The sequence below is a fragment of the Candoia aspera genome, chromosome 1 (assembly GCF_035149785.1).
Source record: "Candoia aspera isolate rCanAsp1 chromosome 1, rCanAsp1.hap2, whole genome shotgun sequence".
NCBI lineage: Eukaryota > Metazoa > Chordata > Lepidosauria > Squamata > Boidae > Candoia > Candoia aspera.
This window is the reverse complement of record NC_086153.1, coordinates 22,890,945-22,907,012: the sequence shown is the minus strand read 5'-3', so window position 1 is coordinate 22,907,012 and position 16,068 is coordinate 22,890,945. Positions and strand designations below refer to the sequence as shown.

The 16,068-nt window shown below is 42.1% G+C and overlaps 1 protein-coding gene across 1 annotated transcript in view; it reads right to left on the bottom strand.

The window, feature by feature from the left end:
- The window catches only part of SCARA5 (scavenger receptor class A member 5), a 135,927-nt gene that overhangs the window by 92,186 nt on the left and 27,673 nt on the right, over positions 1-16,068 (bottom strand). The window contains exon 3 of the mRNA XM_063300374.1: positions 8,349-8,477. Coding sequence (XP_063156444.1) covers positions 8,349-8,477 — 129 coding nt within the window. The remainder of the gene's footprint in view (positions 1-8,348; positions 8,478-16,068) is intronic.

The window sequence follows — 16,068 nt, the reverse complement described above, 5'->3', positions numbered from 1 at the left end:
TACAGATAGTTACAACATGAACATACAGCAACTAAAATAGCATTGTTCCTAATAAAACCAAAATGGAATGTATTCTAATGTATTTCAGAAAGCTATTTTTGAACATGCATCGGTTGGTATAGCTCTGCTCTGTGGTCACAAACACAGAATAACTCTCAAGAATAGCTGGACATTATTCAGCCAATCCAAAAGTTTTGGATGACAACTGTAATATAGATTAGAATATACACATCCATATGCAAAGGTACACAAAACCTTTTGTACATAATTATGGCACAGTAGATTGTGACAAGTTGATGTGTGGTGGCCCACAGCCTGTTGACCAACCTCTTCTACAGAATTTTGAATTTCAAACAAAATTCAGGGCTGACAAGACAGTATTTTTAGTTTCTCGAATGTTATTCAAGCGTTGATGTTAATATTGTTTATGGCTTCAGTCATTTTTATAGCTGCTTTTCTAAGAGCTGTTTTAAACTATGGGTAGGCCCACCCCAGCTGCTGCAAAAATAATCTATTGAAAAGAACATTATTCTTCAAATATTTTGTTAGACTGACAATGGGTCCTCCTCTCCCTTGGGTGCCTCAGTTTATAGCATTTCTTTCTTTAATGCTTTAAAGCATTTAAGAATATAGGATGTGTCCCATTCCCTGAAGCATTGCAAGCAGTGTTGAAGTAACCTAAATCATAAAATATTATGACCTGAATTTAGGTCAGATGAACATTATGGGGGATTGCATAGGGATTGATACAAAGCTTGAAAATTCTATCCATTTTGCTTAGGGCAGATATGAAAACCTTCCACAAAAAGGCTGAGACTATCAAAATATGGTTTGCCTCCAAGTTCTGCTGGCATGCAGCTTTTTAGGGTGGGCAGGGACACCAGGAATGTCTGCTAGGAAACAATTTCATTTATTCTTCTCAATATTGTGTTTCACACTGCATTTAATCAAAGATTATTTAAAAGTTATTCAGTTTTGGAGGAAACAGAATTTGCATCCTTTGCCTTTGTGGACCATCCAAAATATATTGAATGGCTCCAACAGAAATACTTATAAAAGGAGCAGCGAAAGTTATGAAGAGCACAGACTTGTAACGTTGGGGTCCACAGAACACTTCCTGTGCCATCAAGGTTGCATCTGAAGTTGGGTTTTCATGTTCATATGATGTCACACTTGTTTCTAGAGCGATGGAAAGTTGCCTTGGTTTCTGTTTCCATTATTATGATTGCTTCTCAACAAATAGTACCACTTGAATTTATATTTACCACCGACAATAGGGTATGGGTAGGCAGAATTAAAAGCATCACGCTCAGGAATTTAGGGATATATCATCTACATGAGCCTTTCCCAAAGTGGAGTTGTTCAAGATAATGCACTGGGAGCATCATCTGCTGCCAGCAGAGCCCAATGGAATGACATAGAGTAAATGGCAAAGTGCATGCTTGGAAGGACCCAGGTAATATTGTTAATAGTACTGACTGAAGAATTAATAGTAATGGCTGAAGGGTCTTAGGGAAGAGACTTAGGAAGAACACTGCTGCTTTCCAATGACTGATCTGCCTGATCAGCCCACCCCAGCACAAGTAGGCAAATGCCTCCACTCTGTTTAGTTACTATGCCCCCACCCCCAGTCACTGCCCTCCACAGTCATTTGGGGTGTTTTTACAAGTTTGCCAGTAGAATGATGAATTTTTTTTACAAGCTCATTGATAGCTATATTTTCTCTGCTCCCAGTAAAGATTCACTTTATTTTTTACAAGTCCATCAGTGGAGCAACAGAACAATGAAAGGATGTTTAAAGTTTAAAGGTTGTTTTGTTAATTGTGTATGGAGGTTTTTTTAGTATACTTAGGTGTTTTGTTAATTTTTTCTTGTAATTTGTAAATGCAATTTGAAAAAAAAAAGGATAGGCCTTGACTGATTGACTGATAGCAGTGACATTGATCAAAGGGCTGCCACTTTCCCCTTCTAGCCCAAGTGATAGAAAAAATGGTAAAATAATTTCCTTCTTTTCTCCCTTGTCCAAAAGGGGTAAAGGAGGAGGAAATCCACAGTCAGGGGCCTTAATAAACACACTGTAGTCAGAACTTCAGATTCATAATCAATCCAAAGGAAATTCATATGCTCAGTTCCAGAAAGGCTTTTCGCTCAAGAGTGCCTTGCATGGAGAAGGTCCAGAGTTAGTTCTTGGAAGTACCCACCCAAAATATCTCACTGAGCTGGAGTGGGAAGAAAGAGGCTAATTAAAATCACAGAGAGAAGATGCTGCTGCTATCTTGCGAAATTTGGCTTCTTAAAATGGGGAAGGCAGGGAATACTCATAAATAGAAAGAGTTAAACTTGTCAGAACCGTGGAAGGAAGGCTGAGGATTGTGTTTTTCCCAAGTTATGTAGCATAGTACCGTAACAACAGCTGCTTCCTATTCTCTGCTTTCTTGTCTGGAGGTGGGGAAGCAATGCACTTAACCATCTAGCCCAAATGAGCCAGAGCTGATGGCTATAGTTTCTCTGCTCCCAGTAAGATGCTCTGCATTAGTCGTCCCCTTCCCCAGCCTTTTGGTAGCCATAGTGGATAAGAAATCTGGGAGGTGCAGTCCCAGTACATCTGGAGGTTGGCCAAGGATGACTCAGATCTTTTATATTTGTAACCTGCTTTTGATCAAGGAATCTCCCATTTCTTAATGCAGAGCTTGGGTTTGTTTCAGTGTACAATATTAGCCACCCACTTCGAAGATTTCTCATTCTTTGGGATCTATAGGCTGTTTACTGGGGCAGGTGGCTCGTTCTGCTTTGGTTGAAGGCTTCTTGAAACATGAGCTGTCTCAAGTGAGACTTTTGTCCAGCTGGGATAATTTCCACAGCATGTTTCTATTCTGAGGGTCAAACCATATGATTCTAATCAGCCCGGCTGTCCCTGAATCACTTTGGAACAGCCTTGAAATAAATCTCATGTTTCCTGGATTTTGGTCATCTGGTTTTTCCTTTCAGAATGGCCATAACTCCACCAAGTCCTATATTTTGCTTGCTAGAGAGGCTAATTTACCAAACGGCCTTGAGAAACACATAAGCTAAATATCAAAGGACACCCCTCTCTCTTCTACTGCAGTTCTTCACCGAAATGCTACCTCTGAACATAGAGCCAGTGTGGCTAGTTACTGCTAATGGCCACATAGTCAACAACTTTTCTTCAGAGCCAGTGTTCATGGATCCCCTCCCTTCTGTCTGTGTGTACAGTAGGTGCAGTGGGAAAATCTCTGCAACCCTGATATCAGATATGCAGTACTGAGATAAATGGACCAAAACATCTAGGCCAGCTTTTCTAAACTTCAGATGCGTGAGCTTGTAACTCCCATCAGTTCCGGCTGATATGCCTATGATGGTTGAGAAGAATGCTAGTATGGTCTAGCTATTGCTATAAAAGAGCTCTTCCTTCAATTCTACATATTTCAATAGTAAGTCTAAATAAATCCACTGTAATGACTTAGTTGGTGATTCATGTTCATGTTTCTCCTCTCAGGAAAATGGGCCCTTCTATTCCAAGCACATTGCAATTTCGTCCTCCGCCCTGGAAGAGGTATTTTTAGGGAGGTGGGTGGGCGGATGTTTTCATATTTAATTTCATTTACCTTCCTCAAGGGAAAAATCATAGTGGGGTGAGGGAAAGAGAAAAACCAAACAAAAAAATAATAATTTGGCATCATAATAATCTCTCTTTGGGGGGAAAGAGTTCCTGTCTTGATTCTGATTACAATCAGATGTTGCAAAAAAAAAAAGCCACCTTTGGCAGAAACAACAAGGTAGAGAACATTTTACCCTCATTCCCTCATTACTCCATTAAGTAAAATAAAGCTGTTAATCTGAGCGGCAGATTAGGATGGGGAATGAATTAACACCAAACCCCCACCCAGTGCCATTCTGACCCACAACTCTGAGCAGCTGCTTCCTGGCCCTTGGATGGACAGCTCTGGGGAACAGCTTGCCAAACTAGCCAGCTGCCTCATATGCTTTGCTCTGAAGAAATCTTCAGCCTGATGCACTGCAAGGTTTGTTGTTTTATTTCTATCCCTGCTGCAATCTCACAACGCTTGGCAGTTTATGTAACTGCCAAAAATTAAAACATCCATGGTATGATTAAAACAAACAAAAAAATTAAATAGCTGTGGCCATCTCAACAGACCTTTTAGGGCAGTGTTTCTCAACCTCATCAACTTTAAAATGCATGGGCATCAACTCCCAGAATTCCCCAGCCAGCATGCTGGCTGGGGAATTCTGGGAGTTGAAGTCCACTCATCTTAAAGTTGACAAGGTTGAGAAACACTGCATTAGGGCAATGCTTACAGTATAGGATTGCCAGTCCCCTACATGACTGGTGAGTGAGTGGCAGGGCCTCACCTTCAGAGAAGGAGTGTGGAAGCAGAGGATAGCAAATCTTTCTCCCCCTTTAAGAGTCGGTCCTACTCCCATCTAAGCCAGCAGACCTTCCCAGGTCACTTTCCCCCCAAAGCAAGAGTAACTAGATGTATTTTCAAGAATATACATGTATTGAATTAGAGTGGGTCCTACTGTTAGGCAGAGTGAGGCACCTGCCTGAGGTGGCAGATGGCAAGCAACAGGCAATAGCTGGAAGGTATCAGAGAAAAGAACTGTGTATACCCCTTAATCTGTCCTGCCACTTTCAGATGTTATAGAAGAAAATTGCCAGGACTGAAATAAGATTTGGTTGCCAGTCTGGCTGTGGAAGATGGTGCCCATCTTGTCTTTCAGCTCAGTATCCAGTTCCTCAGAAACATAAAGAATCTTCACAAATAAGGCAAATCAATTCAATGATATTTCAAAAGAAACATCACAGTGGAGAAGAACAAAAGAAATAAGAGGAGAAATAAGAGGATTGTATAAAGTTAAAGTGGCAGAATGCAAGAAGGCAAGGAGAGGGCTTCTATTGGAGAAAGCAAACACGTGAAGCCAATCCTCAGATGAAAAGGAGAGCCCAGGAAACCTGGCCACATCATGGCCATCCAATAACGCTTAACTTCCCTGCACAGATGGGAAGGGCAAGAAGCAGGGGAAATGACCAGGCAGGTCCAGCATTGGCCCCAGTCCTTCCTGAGCATCTCATTGCCAACCCACAGGGGAAATGACATCCAGATATGCTATTGTCTTCATTTCTGTCAGATGGGCTAAGAGTTTTTGGAGTCAAAAACAGCCTGAATCAGTCTGTCCTACCTGGCATCCTCCAACCTGATGGGAAATACTATGAACTGCAACCCAACACAGCAGGTGCCAGGCTGGGCCTGACCTGAATGAAAGTCAAGAACCTTGAAGTAAAGGCAGAAATGAAAGGAATAGTGCTGTGAATAGATGATTTATCTGGCCAGAAAATGGTGTCTTCAGCTAGAATGAGATGGGACTGCAGTCCATTGCAGACTGGGGGTGCACCTCAATTCAGTTTGGTCCAAAAAACCATGGTGGCATAGCATATTCTGTGAACCCAGCTATTTTCATTTGTGAACCATGATCAATGGATTAGCATGACTTATTTGGCAAACCACAAACCATGATTTAGCATGAAGGGATTTAGTCATAGATGGTTGCTTCTCTGCATCCTCATAATCTGTTGGCTCTTGCCTCTCTGGTCCTCTTTATTCATTTTATTCACATAACTGGGCAGTTTCTGCAATGGCAGATAATCAGTGGCCTATATTGGCAGGAAGGAAAGAGCAGGAAGGACCTGTTGGTGAGGTCAGCAACCCACTATTGTGCATTAAAATGTCAATCTTTTCATTGTCAGATTTAATGTCAACTCTCAGCTTCTGGGCTCCAGTCATCCATGAATCCTGCCAGTACATTGGCCTCGGGGCATGCCTATGGATGCCAGTTCTTGATTTGGGGATCTGCTTTGGCATACAGTTTGGCCAACAACACTCCTTCCCTCCACACTATGTTGATGACTGTTCTTAATATAGTAAGGTTGAAGCAAGCTATGAGGAGGGAAGCATATATTGAATGTGCACAATATACACTCTGAATTCTGTTTGGGCTTTACTGTGATGTGCTTGACAAAACATTTGGCATTAATGCTCTGATGCAACAGTGGCAACAACAGATGCCTCTGTGTCCTGACAGCATTTTGGAATAAGATTTCAGGACGGGGGAAACGTGAAGTCCTTGGCGCTCTCTGAGCCTTGTTGTTTTCTTGCAGACGTTTCACTGCCAGACTAGGCAACGTCTTCAGTGCAAAGAGGGAGTGGGCCTTGCTCTCAGTTTATATACAGTGGCTTGCCCTGCTTGGGTTGGTGGAGGTGTTGTTCTCTCCTTGGGAGTTCTTTGATTGCACTGAAGATGTTGCCTAGTCTGGCAATGAAACATCTGCAAGAAAACAACAAGGCTCAGAGAGCACCAGGGACTCCATAGTTCAACCCTGAGCTACAAATATTCTCTTTGACAGGGGAAATAAACAAGTTAAAACTACAATTCTTCCAATGGGTCATCATACAATATTTAGACTCCCAGAGGTTTGGGGGCCAGGGCACTTATTCTCAGCAGAAATAGAATGATTTGACTTCCATCTTTCCAGACATCTTGGAAACATGCTATAGTGGCGGCTTTCCAACCCACAAACCCAGAGATGGAGCCCAAAATCTCTTTGGACTGGTTTGTGGCCACCCACAAATTGCCCTAAGGATTGGAATTGACACATCCTTGCCAGTCTGATGATAATCACTGAGCTATTTCTCTATAGCTGTATCTATCTGTACTTCAGCCCCAAATCCTTTTTGGCAGTGACAAAGAGCAGAAAGGTTTCAGTGTACGGGGACAAGGATGATGACAAACTGGACTTGATAGAAGCAGCCTGGAATATTTGGAAACAACAAACCTTATTCTCTGTTCCTTACTTCTTTAATAAATCACTGCCTATTTTGTCCTAATTTTTCTCATTTAGTGGAAAGCTTTTAAACCAGTGGTTCTTAAACTGGGGGGAATAGAGCAATTTGTAATTGCTTGTTTCTGAATAGAGGATCCAGTTTGGGACTGCCACTGCCAAAAGCAGAGTCTGGTTTTTTTGCTTGTTTGTCTGTTTGTTTTTGTTGGGGTAATGACATTATTTGAGATCAGGAAAAGGAGTAATTGGGTCAAACAACTTAAGAACCACTGTTGTAGACAGCTGAAAAGTTTGCAGGATGATTTGATTTTGCTGTTATTTGTCAGATTTCAGATTTCTTTCAAAGAATCTCTTCAAGATTTATGTTTTCATCAGAAGCTAAGATCAGGTCATAATGTGATTTGTTTCCTTTTGGCACAGAGCAAGGTGTGAACACTGACCTTGTGATTTGGAAACTGTGGCTTATGGTTTAACCATGATTGAGCAAACCATGGGTTACAGTGTGTTGCATGATCCTAGTCTGTTTGCCCATTTTGCCCCGTGACCTCTCCAAACTTCAGGCAGAGAGGGTGTTTCTCCTACTTTCTACCTCTGTAATTCTTTCAAATGGGGGAGGGAAACAGGTCTATTGACCAGAATTAGGCAAATATGGATTATAAAATACAATTATGAAAAAAGAAATATAATTACTAATTATATTAATGGGGGAAGGGGAGAAATAAAGCAAAACAGCCTTTCATTGATCATTCACGTAGGAGGCATCTGAGTGTGTTCCATGCGAAGAGCTATGTCCCTTCCCAATGGACAAGTATTTATCTGGATATAGACTTCCAAGTATCATATACTGCACATCCATATATTGTTTTATGTGCCGTTGGGGCCCCTTGTAACTCAAACCAGAGCACAATGATTCCTTTCTCATATACAATAAATATAAAGAGCAGATACATTCTTGGCTTTCAAAACAAAGCATAATCTGCTATGGCGACTTAAAGAGAAAACATCAAACATGAGTACAGAGTAGATGTGGAGAACTGGGCAGTGATCCTTGGGATGAGAACATGGGTATTATTTCATAATGAAATTGTTCCTGTGAAAGGTTGGAGGACATGCTTTTCTCATTGCAGATGTAGTCTGTACCTAGAGGTGCTGGGTAAATTTTGAAGTGAAGGAGCTCATCATGACAATCCTAACATCATATCCCCAAAGAAGGTCCAAAACTGCAGAGATAGAGACATTATAATACTATAATTACCCAATTTTTACACAATTTATTAGAATCAGCAATCATTTCTTTGATTTCCCATATGCTAAATCAACTGTAACTTGAAACCAATCTGTTTGCTAGACAAGGAGTGTCTAGTCGTTCCTTAGTGCTCTAGCAGCTGACATACTCACTCCTGCTCTGCAAAATGTTTTGGAACTCTCTTTTTCAATAGGCCCTCTCCACAACAGGTCTGATTCTTACCTGCTAGGATAAAAAGTCCCACAAAGATCAGGAACACAAGCAAGTAGAGACCAACCACAGCGTATTTGAGAGCAGCCAAGGATCCCAGATGGCCACAGGGTCCTGAAGATTTCTTCCTGCTACCTGGGCCTGTGAGAAAAAAAAAATGATGAGAATGGATATGATACATTTGCTATTTCTGTAATATTCACTGTGAGTAAGCTAGCATCCTGGCGACCTCTTGGAGCCATAACTGGCAAGATGGGGACCGAGGAACTGTGTAATTCCCAGTTTTTGCATGATCTATGGAAAGTTTTGTTCATCTGTCTTGTGCAGTACATCCCCCTGAGTGGCCAACTCTCCAACTGTAAGAGGTCTTTCCCTTCAGCTGCTACATGATCCTTTTGTTCAGAACACGCCAGAAACTGAAGTTGGGTTTTCTACGTGCAAAGTAGATGTTCCACCTGCACGCGTTGATTTCCCTGTGGGGACTGCCATGGATTCTGGGATGGTACAGACTCAGATGGGACACCGGTCAACTCCAGTTCGAGAAAATGTTTATTACAAAGGTGAAATGTACAAAACAAACTTTGTTTTCTATCAAACAGAACTGTGATTTCACTTCAAAGGAACTCAGATCTTTCTGAGATGCTTTCACTAGACAGGCAGATTCAGTTCTGCCGACTCAATTCTCCCAGTACCAAGGTTTTGCCATCTTTGGTCCCGGATGGGGTGGCACTGCCCCAGACGGACCCGGTGCACAATCTGGAGGTCCTCTTGGACTCACGGCTCCTGCTGGCAGAGCAGGTGGCAGCCGTGGTTAAGAGGGCCTTTGCACACCTTTGGGTTGTGCGCCAGTTGCACCCATTACTGGACCAGGAGGCTCTACTCACTGTCGCTCATGCCCTTGTGATCTCCCATTTAGATCTACATGGGGCTGCCCTTGAAGAGAATTTGGAAGCTTCAGCTGGTATTAGAATGCAGCTGCCCAGGCTGTAAATAGTGTTGGCGACTCGGCACATGTGACACCATTGCTTCGGGAGCTGCATTGCTTGCCGGTATGTTTCCGGGTGCAATTCAAGGTACTGGTTGTCACCTTTAAAGCCCTTCATGGCTTGGGACTGGGTTATCTGAGGGACCATCTTTTCCCAGTTGTTTCTACCCATCCAAACTGGTCCAGCAGGATGGGCATACTCCATGTCCTGTCAGCCAAGGAATGTCGTCTGGTGGGGACCAGGAGACGTGCCTTTTCTGCTGTGGCACCTGCCGTCTGGAACACCCTCCCTGCTGATATTAGGATGACCCTGATGCTTTTGGCTTTTTGGAAGGCCTTAAAGACCTGGCTTTGGGCAAAGGGCCCCGTTTCATGGTTGTGCTGACACCAACAGTTTTTAATATCTCTTGGCTGTATTTATATTTAATTTTCTGTATTGTTTCAACTGTTTATTGTTAGCCACCCAGAGTCACTGGTCTGGGCAGCTATATTAAACAAACAAACAAGGCAGAGTCTAATGTAACCTGGTCCTCTGCCATATAAGACTATATAGGTCATTATCTGCACTTTGAACTGAGCCTGGAAACCCATTGGTAACCCGTACAGTGAGTTCAAGAGAGGTGTTATGCAGGACTGATCCACCAGTAATCTCATTGTGGGACTGACCAATGAATTATCTCACCAGTTGTAATTTCTCCAAAGGCTGTTCCCTGTTGTGGGCATTACAGTAATCCAGTCAGATGGTGATTAAGGCATGATTTACCAATGCCAGAGGATTCTGATCCAGGTGGGGTTATAACTGGTGTTCCAGCCAAAGGTGGACAAATGCCACGTTGGCCACAGTCTCTACCTGTTGTTTAAATCCAGGAAGAGTGGTGCAGGCACTCCTTTAGGGGAACATGATCCTGTCCAGAATAACTACCAGGACCAACGTCTTCAGTCTTGCAGGGATTTAATTTGTGCTTATTTTGCCCCATCAAGATACCAGTCCAAACTTTTCACAGCAACTTCGGCTTGCCCCGGATTGGCAATGCAGTTGAGTGCATCTTATGCCAAATTGACAGATGACCTCCAGGTTTATACAGATGATAAATAGCATGTGGAAAAGCACTAAACCCTGAGGTACCTCTCGCTGGAGTAACCCAGGGCTCAAGCACTGCACATAACTCCATAACTACAACCTGAAACCACCCAGTCAGGTAGGAGAGGAACAATTGCAAAACAGTGCCTTCAAATCCCAGCTCTTGCAGCTGACCCAGCAAGATACATGGTTGATGGTATTGAAAGCTGCTGAGGTGTCTGACTGGGGCCAGGAGGTGCGCATTCCCCCATCCATGTCCCAATGAGCAACCAGTGCTGTTTCCATCCCATAACCAGATCTGAATCCTGACTAGCAGGGATCAGATAATCTGTTTCTACTGGGACTCTCTGACTTCTGACAGATTGTCTGACAGAATCCAATTTCTCACACATTCCGTATATAAGAAATTTTGGTTCACTGAGGACAAGGTAGCATTTGCCTGAATTAATGGTCAAGCCAGATACAATTGGCTTCTCAGAGGCCAATAAAGATGATGAAAGTTTGCAAAATTGTGGAAGCACAGTGGATCTGTTATTTTAACTTTATCATGAAAATTGGTAACCATCTCCCTAGTGCATCAGTTTATTTATTTTATTTATCAAATTTGTCACCGCCCATCTCCTCCCACCAGAGGGACTCAATGGATGGTTAACAAGAGAAAGCTCCAGCAGAATGAACTTTGAGATAAATTGGATGCCTAACTAAGCATACTGATTTATCAAGATTTCTGTAGCCTAGTTCTCTTTTCACTTTCAGGTAATCTAGTTAAAAAAGACACTGTAAGAATATTGTTTTTTGGTTGTAAGCAGTTGCTAAGGACTTGACACTGGCATTCTAGAAATTGGTTATGACAGTTCTAAGGTGGGGCAGACGTTTCTTCTAAGTCAAACTGCAGTCAATAAAGTGTTGAGGTAGGCTTTACAAAACTTTCCTTGGCCCAAGATGATATAATCCATCAATCTCTAGAAGGTTGTAAAGCCCCATGAAATCCAAATAGCATCCACACAAAATAGAATAGTCCCTGTGGGATGCTGAAGGCATTCTTTTTCCTTGAAGTTATTTCCAAAGGGACTTGCCAATAGCCCTTCATTAGATTCAGGCTTGACATGTACCCATCTCTCTTAGTTTATCCAGTGAGTGAGTCATCAATTCTTGGCACTGGGTAATCTGATTCAGATTTAGATCTAGGCAAAATCTAGCCTCCCTACTAGCTTTGGTCACAAGTATAATGGGCAAACATAATTTACTCTGGGATGGTCCAGTCATGCTTAGACTGAACCTTCTTTCAGTCATCCTCTCAGGGATATGATAAGGCCTTTGCTGAATGATCAGGTTTCTGTTTGGGGCTAAAATCTGGATCTACTTGTATTCCAGAGATGTTCTAAACTGAAGCAGGGATATGCATGCTCCACCAGGTCTGCCTTCCTCTGGGCCTTTGGCACTATGCCAGTCTGATCCCCTTGGCCCATTTTCTTAACATATTTCCATGGTAGATTTTTGTTCTTCCCCTGCCCATATCTATATTAGAGTTGATGATCTCAACTCTATGTGACCATTGCCACCTTCCCTGCAATTTACATTCTTGTCTTGGGAGGAGCAAGAGTACTTGCCCTCCCACTTCTCAATTTTAAATAGAGTGGACCTATGGAAAGCTACAAAGAACCAACACTGGATGGAAACAGCAGAGGAGATGGCACCTGGGTTTGGCCAAAGTTGGGAAGTATGGAAATTGCTGAACAGACTGCACACGGGCATAACAAGATCCAGAGACACTCTGAACAAATGGGGCTATCCGGTGGCCTCTGCCCTTTGTGACTGTGGAGACATGCAGACAACAACACAAATGTACTCTTGTCCTCTGTGCCCTGATCAATGCACATTTGAGGACCTCATGACAGTGCGACAGAATGCAATTCATGTTGCCAGTTTCTGGCAAGATCTGTTTAACTTTTATATATTTTAACTTCTATATCTTATATTTTAAATTCTATGTTTTACAGTATGCCTATTTTAATTGTGATGCTTCTGACAGGAATAAAGAAATACTTCTCAATTTTTCCTATTGTATGAGCACTTTTAATGGTCTTTATATCAAACCCCTAACAACAGTACATGACCAGTCCAAACTGTGACATGTTGCACAACCTTTTGAGCTGAAGCCTGGGGTCACTTAAGGCATGCTGCCCCAAAACTGATGAGGTTTGCCAATGCCAAGCATTTCTGGGTTTTACTCAGGCAGAAGCAGGCCAATAATCTGGATTCCCACACACCTAGCAAGACCTCCTGTCTGCCCCAACCCCTGATTTTCCTTTATCTAGCATGGTCTCTCACTTTTCTTGGTTGGCCCTGTCTTGCTAAACCTCTCTCTCACATCTCTAGCCTTTTCACTAGACCATCTCCATTCTGGGCTTCCTTTCCTAGGTCAGCCAGCCTCTGCTCTACAGGCTACCAGTTAGTCTTCTGCCAGTTCTGTTGCTCTTCTCCCTCTCTCTGGGTAGTGTACTTGGATCCAGAAGTGTATCACCGCTGGGACTATTGTTCTTTCATGTGGACCTTGCATTTTCCACCAGTGGAAACTTACAATGGCTATATGGAACTTCTACCTGCTTTTGGATATGAAGTGCTGAGGAGCAACCATGGAAAAAGACAAAAATGGGGGCTCCCCCAAGGCATCTAACTGTTGTTAGCTGCTTAGTAGTTCATGCCACACATTTGTATGTTGCATTATTTATGTACATCCAAAATTATTGTAAAAACCTTTGTGGTGGAGTGATTAAGGCATTGATCTAGAATAGGGGAGACCCAAATTCAAGTCCAACTTCACCCAAGGAGACTCACTGGGTGACTTGGGCCAATCTCTCTCAGTCCCACCTACCTCCCCAGTTGCTGTAGAGAATTAAAATGAAGGTGGATCCTGCCTTGAGCTCCTGGAGGAAAGGTAGTATATAAATCTAACAAATACATAAATAATAATAAGTAAAAGTAATCCTAGAGCATAAATACACAAAAGTATATATCTGAAATCTCTAAGACAGGACCAAGTAGCCTTTTGGGATTAAAGGCTCTTCAACATTTGAGACTATCCCAAAAATTGGGATAATGATGCAAATGGGCATGGCTGTTTGTTTTGTTTTCTTGCATTTGGGGAAGACTTTTTTTTTAATATATTTGTTGGGTTGGCTGGTTATTTGCTTTTGTTTTTGCTATAGCAGTACGTGGATGGAGACTATCAGGAAATATCAGGGTTTTACAATAGTTTGGGAAATCAAAAAAATCACCACGGAAAAAGGTAATGACAAGCCACTATGTCTTGCTGCCAAGGGAATCAGAGGGGCATGTCTACATAATCATCAGCAGTTGTACTCAACTTGAGGGAGTTTTTACTTTTAAAATACTACAGCTTTAATATAGTGGCAGAAAACTGCATTACTACATTTCAGTAATCATGTTTAGAGAAGCTCTAAGAAAGGTGCAACAAACAGATTCGGGGTATAATGGAATGGGGGAAAGATCTTGGGAGACCGGGCCAAGAGGCACTGCCAAGGGAACTGTCAGATAAGAGATAGCATAGCCCACAGCTGGATAGTGGGAGAAGCAAGAGACTCAGGAGAGACCCTCCCTAGTTTCTCAGTTGGTAAAGGAGACGGGGGGGGGGGGGGCGAGAATTGTCCTTTTAGATTTGCAAGATTCTGTTAATGTAACCTCACAATAAAGTAGAATTAGTTCACCCGGTCATATTTCCTGTCTGGTCTACCCCATAAGGCTGACGCAGGGATCATATACAATTTCCGGGATCAGGAATACAAATTTTAAGAATTGTTTGTGGGAAACTAATGTGCATGCAGGTTATATATCCCTGCTGGTTCTATGTCATAGGATTGTTGTGAAGATAAGTTATTCACTGAAATGGATTTCACAGCCAGAGAATTGATACAAAATAGAGAAAAGGGATTTCCAGAAATGCTTTCCAACTAGGATGTGTGTTTGTTTGCCTGCTTGCTTCTTTCTAACTGAGACCTGGAGCTGTGTTCTGCCAAAGAAGGGGATACCACTTCGGCAGGTGATCTTCAGCAACTTGTAAGCGCAGCGAAGAGGAGCTTAGTAGCATCATTAGTATCTAGACTGTAGGGCCAAGGGAGGAAAAAGTTGCTCACAAAGTAGCACTGAACAAGACTGCTTGCAAAACATATTTTTAAAAAATATATCTGGCATGACAAATTTTTCACAAACCTATTGCCAATAGCAGGAATCTCATGCATAAGTCTTGAGCCAAGCCTGGCCATAGAATGCTGCATAGAAGCAACATTTGCCCTCAAAATAGGCAGAAAATAAAGAAGGGAAAGATGTACGAAAAGACTGGGTTTGAAACAGTTCACAGAGGTATCTAAATCCACAGACAGTATTTTAATGTATCTTGTAAAGAAAACACCTTTAATGCAGATTTCTAAGCAATTTTTCACAAAAGGAAACAGTAGTAGACACCCCTCCTAAAATCCACTGACCCTGATAAAAATAAGCCAGTGCAAATTCAACTAACCATCCAGACAATTCATACCACATTGCTCCTCTACAGTGGATGCATAGTACATCGGTTATTGTTATTATTGATTGATTAAATATGCCTGCAATCTTGTACTGTTATTATATTACTCTGGACTGCCAACATATTGGAATTCTTGCCAACCCTTTTAGATGTTTCTGTAAACCAAGCAACAGAAGGAGATACTCCCAACTTTACTGACTTTTGTTTGATCAATGGAAAAGACACAGTGGAGACAATGAAGTGGGATTATTGGGGGGGAAAAAGGCTCTGAAGCAGCACTTTGCCTCTGGATAGGGAGAAAGGGCAGCAAATAAACAGAGGAAGAACAACACTGAACTGGTTGCAGGGAGCAGAGAAAAAGAACACAGCAGAATAGCTAGCTTTAGGGCAGTATTTTTCAAACTTGACAACTTTAAGATGTGTGGACTTCAACTCCTAGAATTCCCCAGCCAGCATGCTGGCTGGGGAATTCTGGGAGTTGAAGTCCACACATCTTAAAGTTGTCAAGTTTGAAAAATACTGCTTTAGAGGAATGTGAATGTGCTTAATAGTGTTACGGATGGCTGGACACTACCAAGAGCCGTGAGCAATTGTTCGAGGCAATTAAACAGTTGCTGAAAATTGATGCCTGTTGAGGATTAATAGAGGCCAAGCAGATAGCTATTTGAAAAGCTCACCAAATCCCTTGCAATTCAGCTTTGAAGATCTAGTAACAATAATTCAGGAACATTTGTCACCATACTCAGTATTGATGGAAGAGTATTTCACAGTTTCACAAGGACAAGCAAAAAGAGGGAGAGCTTATTGCAGCATATGAGCTGAATTTAAAAAGCTATCTCAACACTGCGAATTTGGCAAAGGTCTAAGCGATGCACTGAGAGATCAGCTTGTCTCTGGAATGTTGAAGCTTTTAAAAACATCATAACAGTTTAAGCTTTAAGAAAGAATTTGAAATTGCTATCTCTGTGGGAACTGCTGCCAGAGACACCGTAGGACAGCAGTTGGGAGTAAAAGCAAATAGGAATACATTTGCAATAGCATACAGAGTAAAATGTCAAAATGAAAAGGGCTACCACCGTGGCAGAGATTCACAGACACCAGTTCCATATTGATTTAAAGGAGA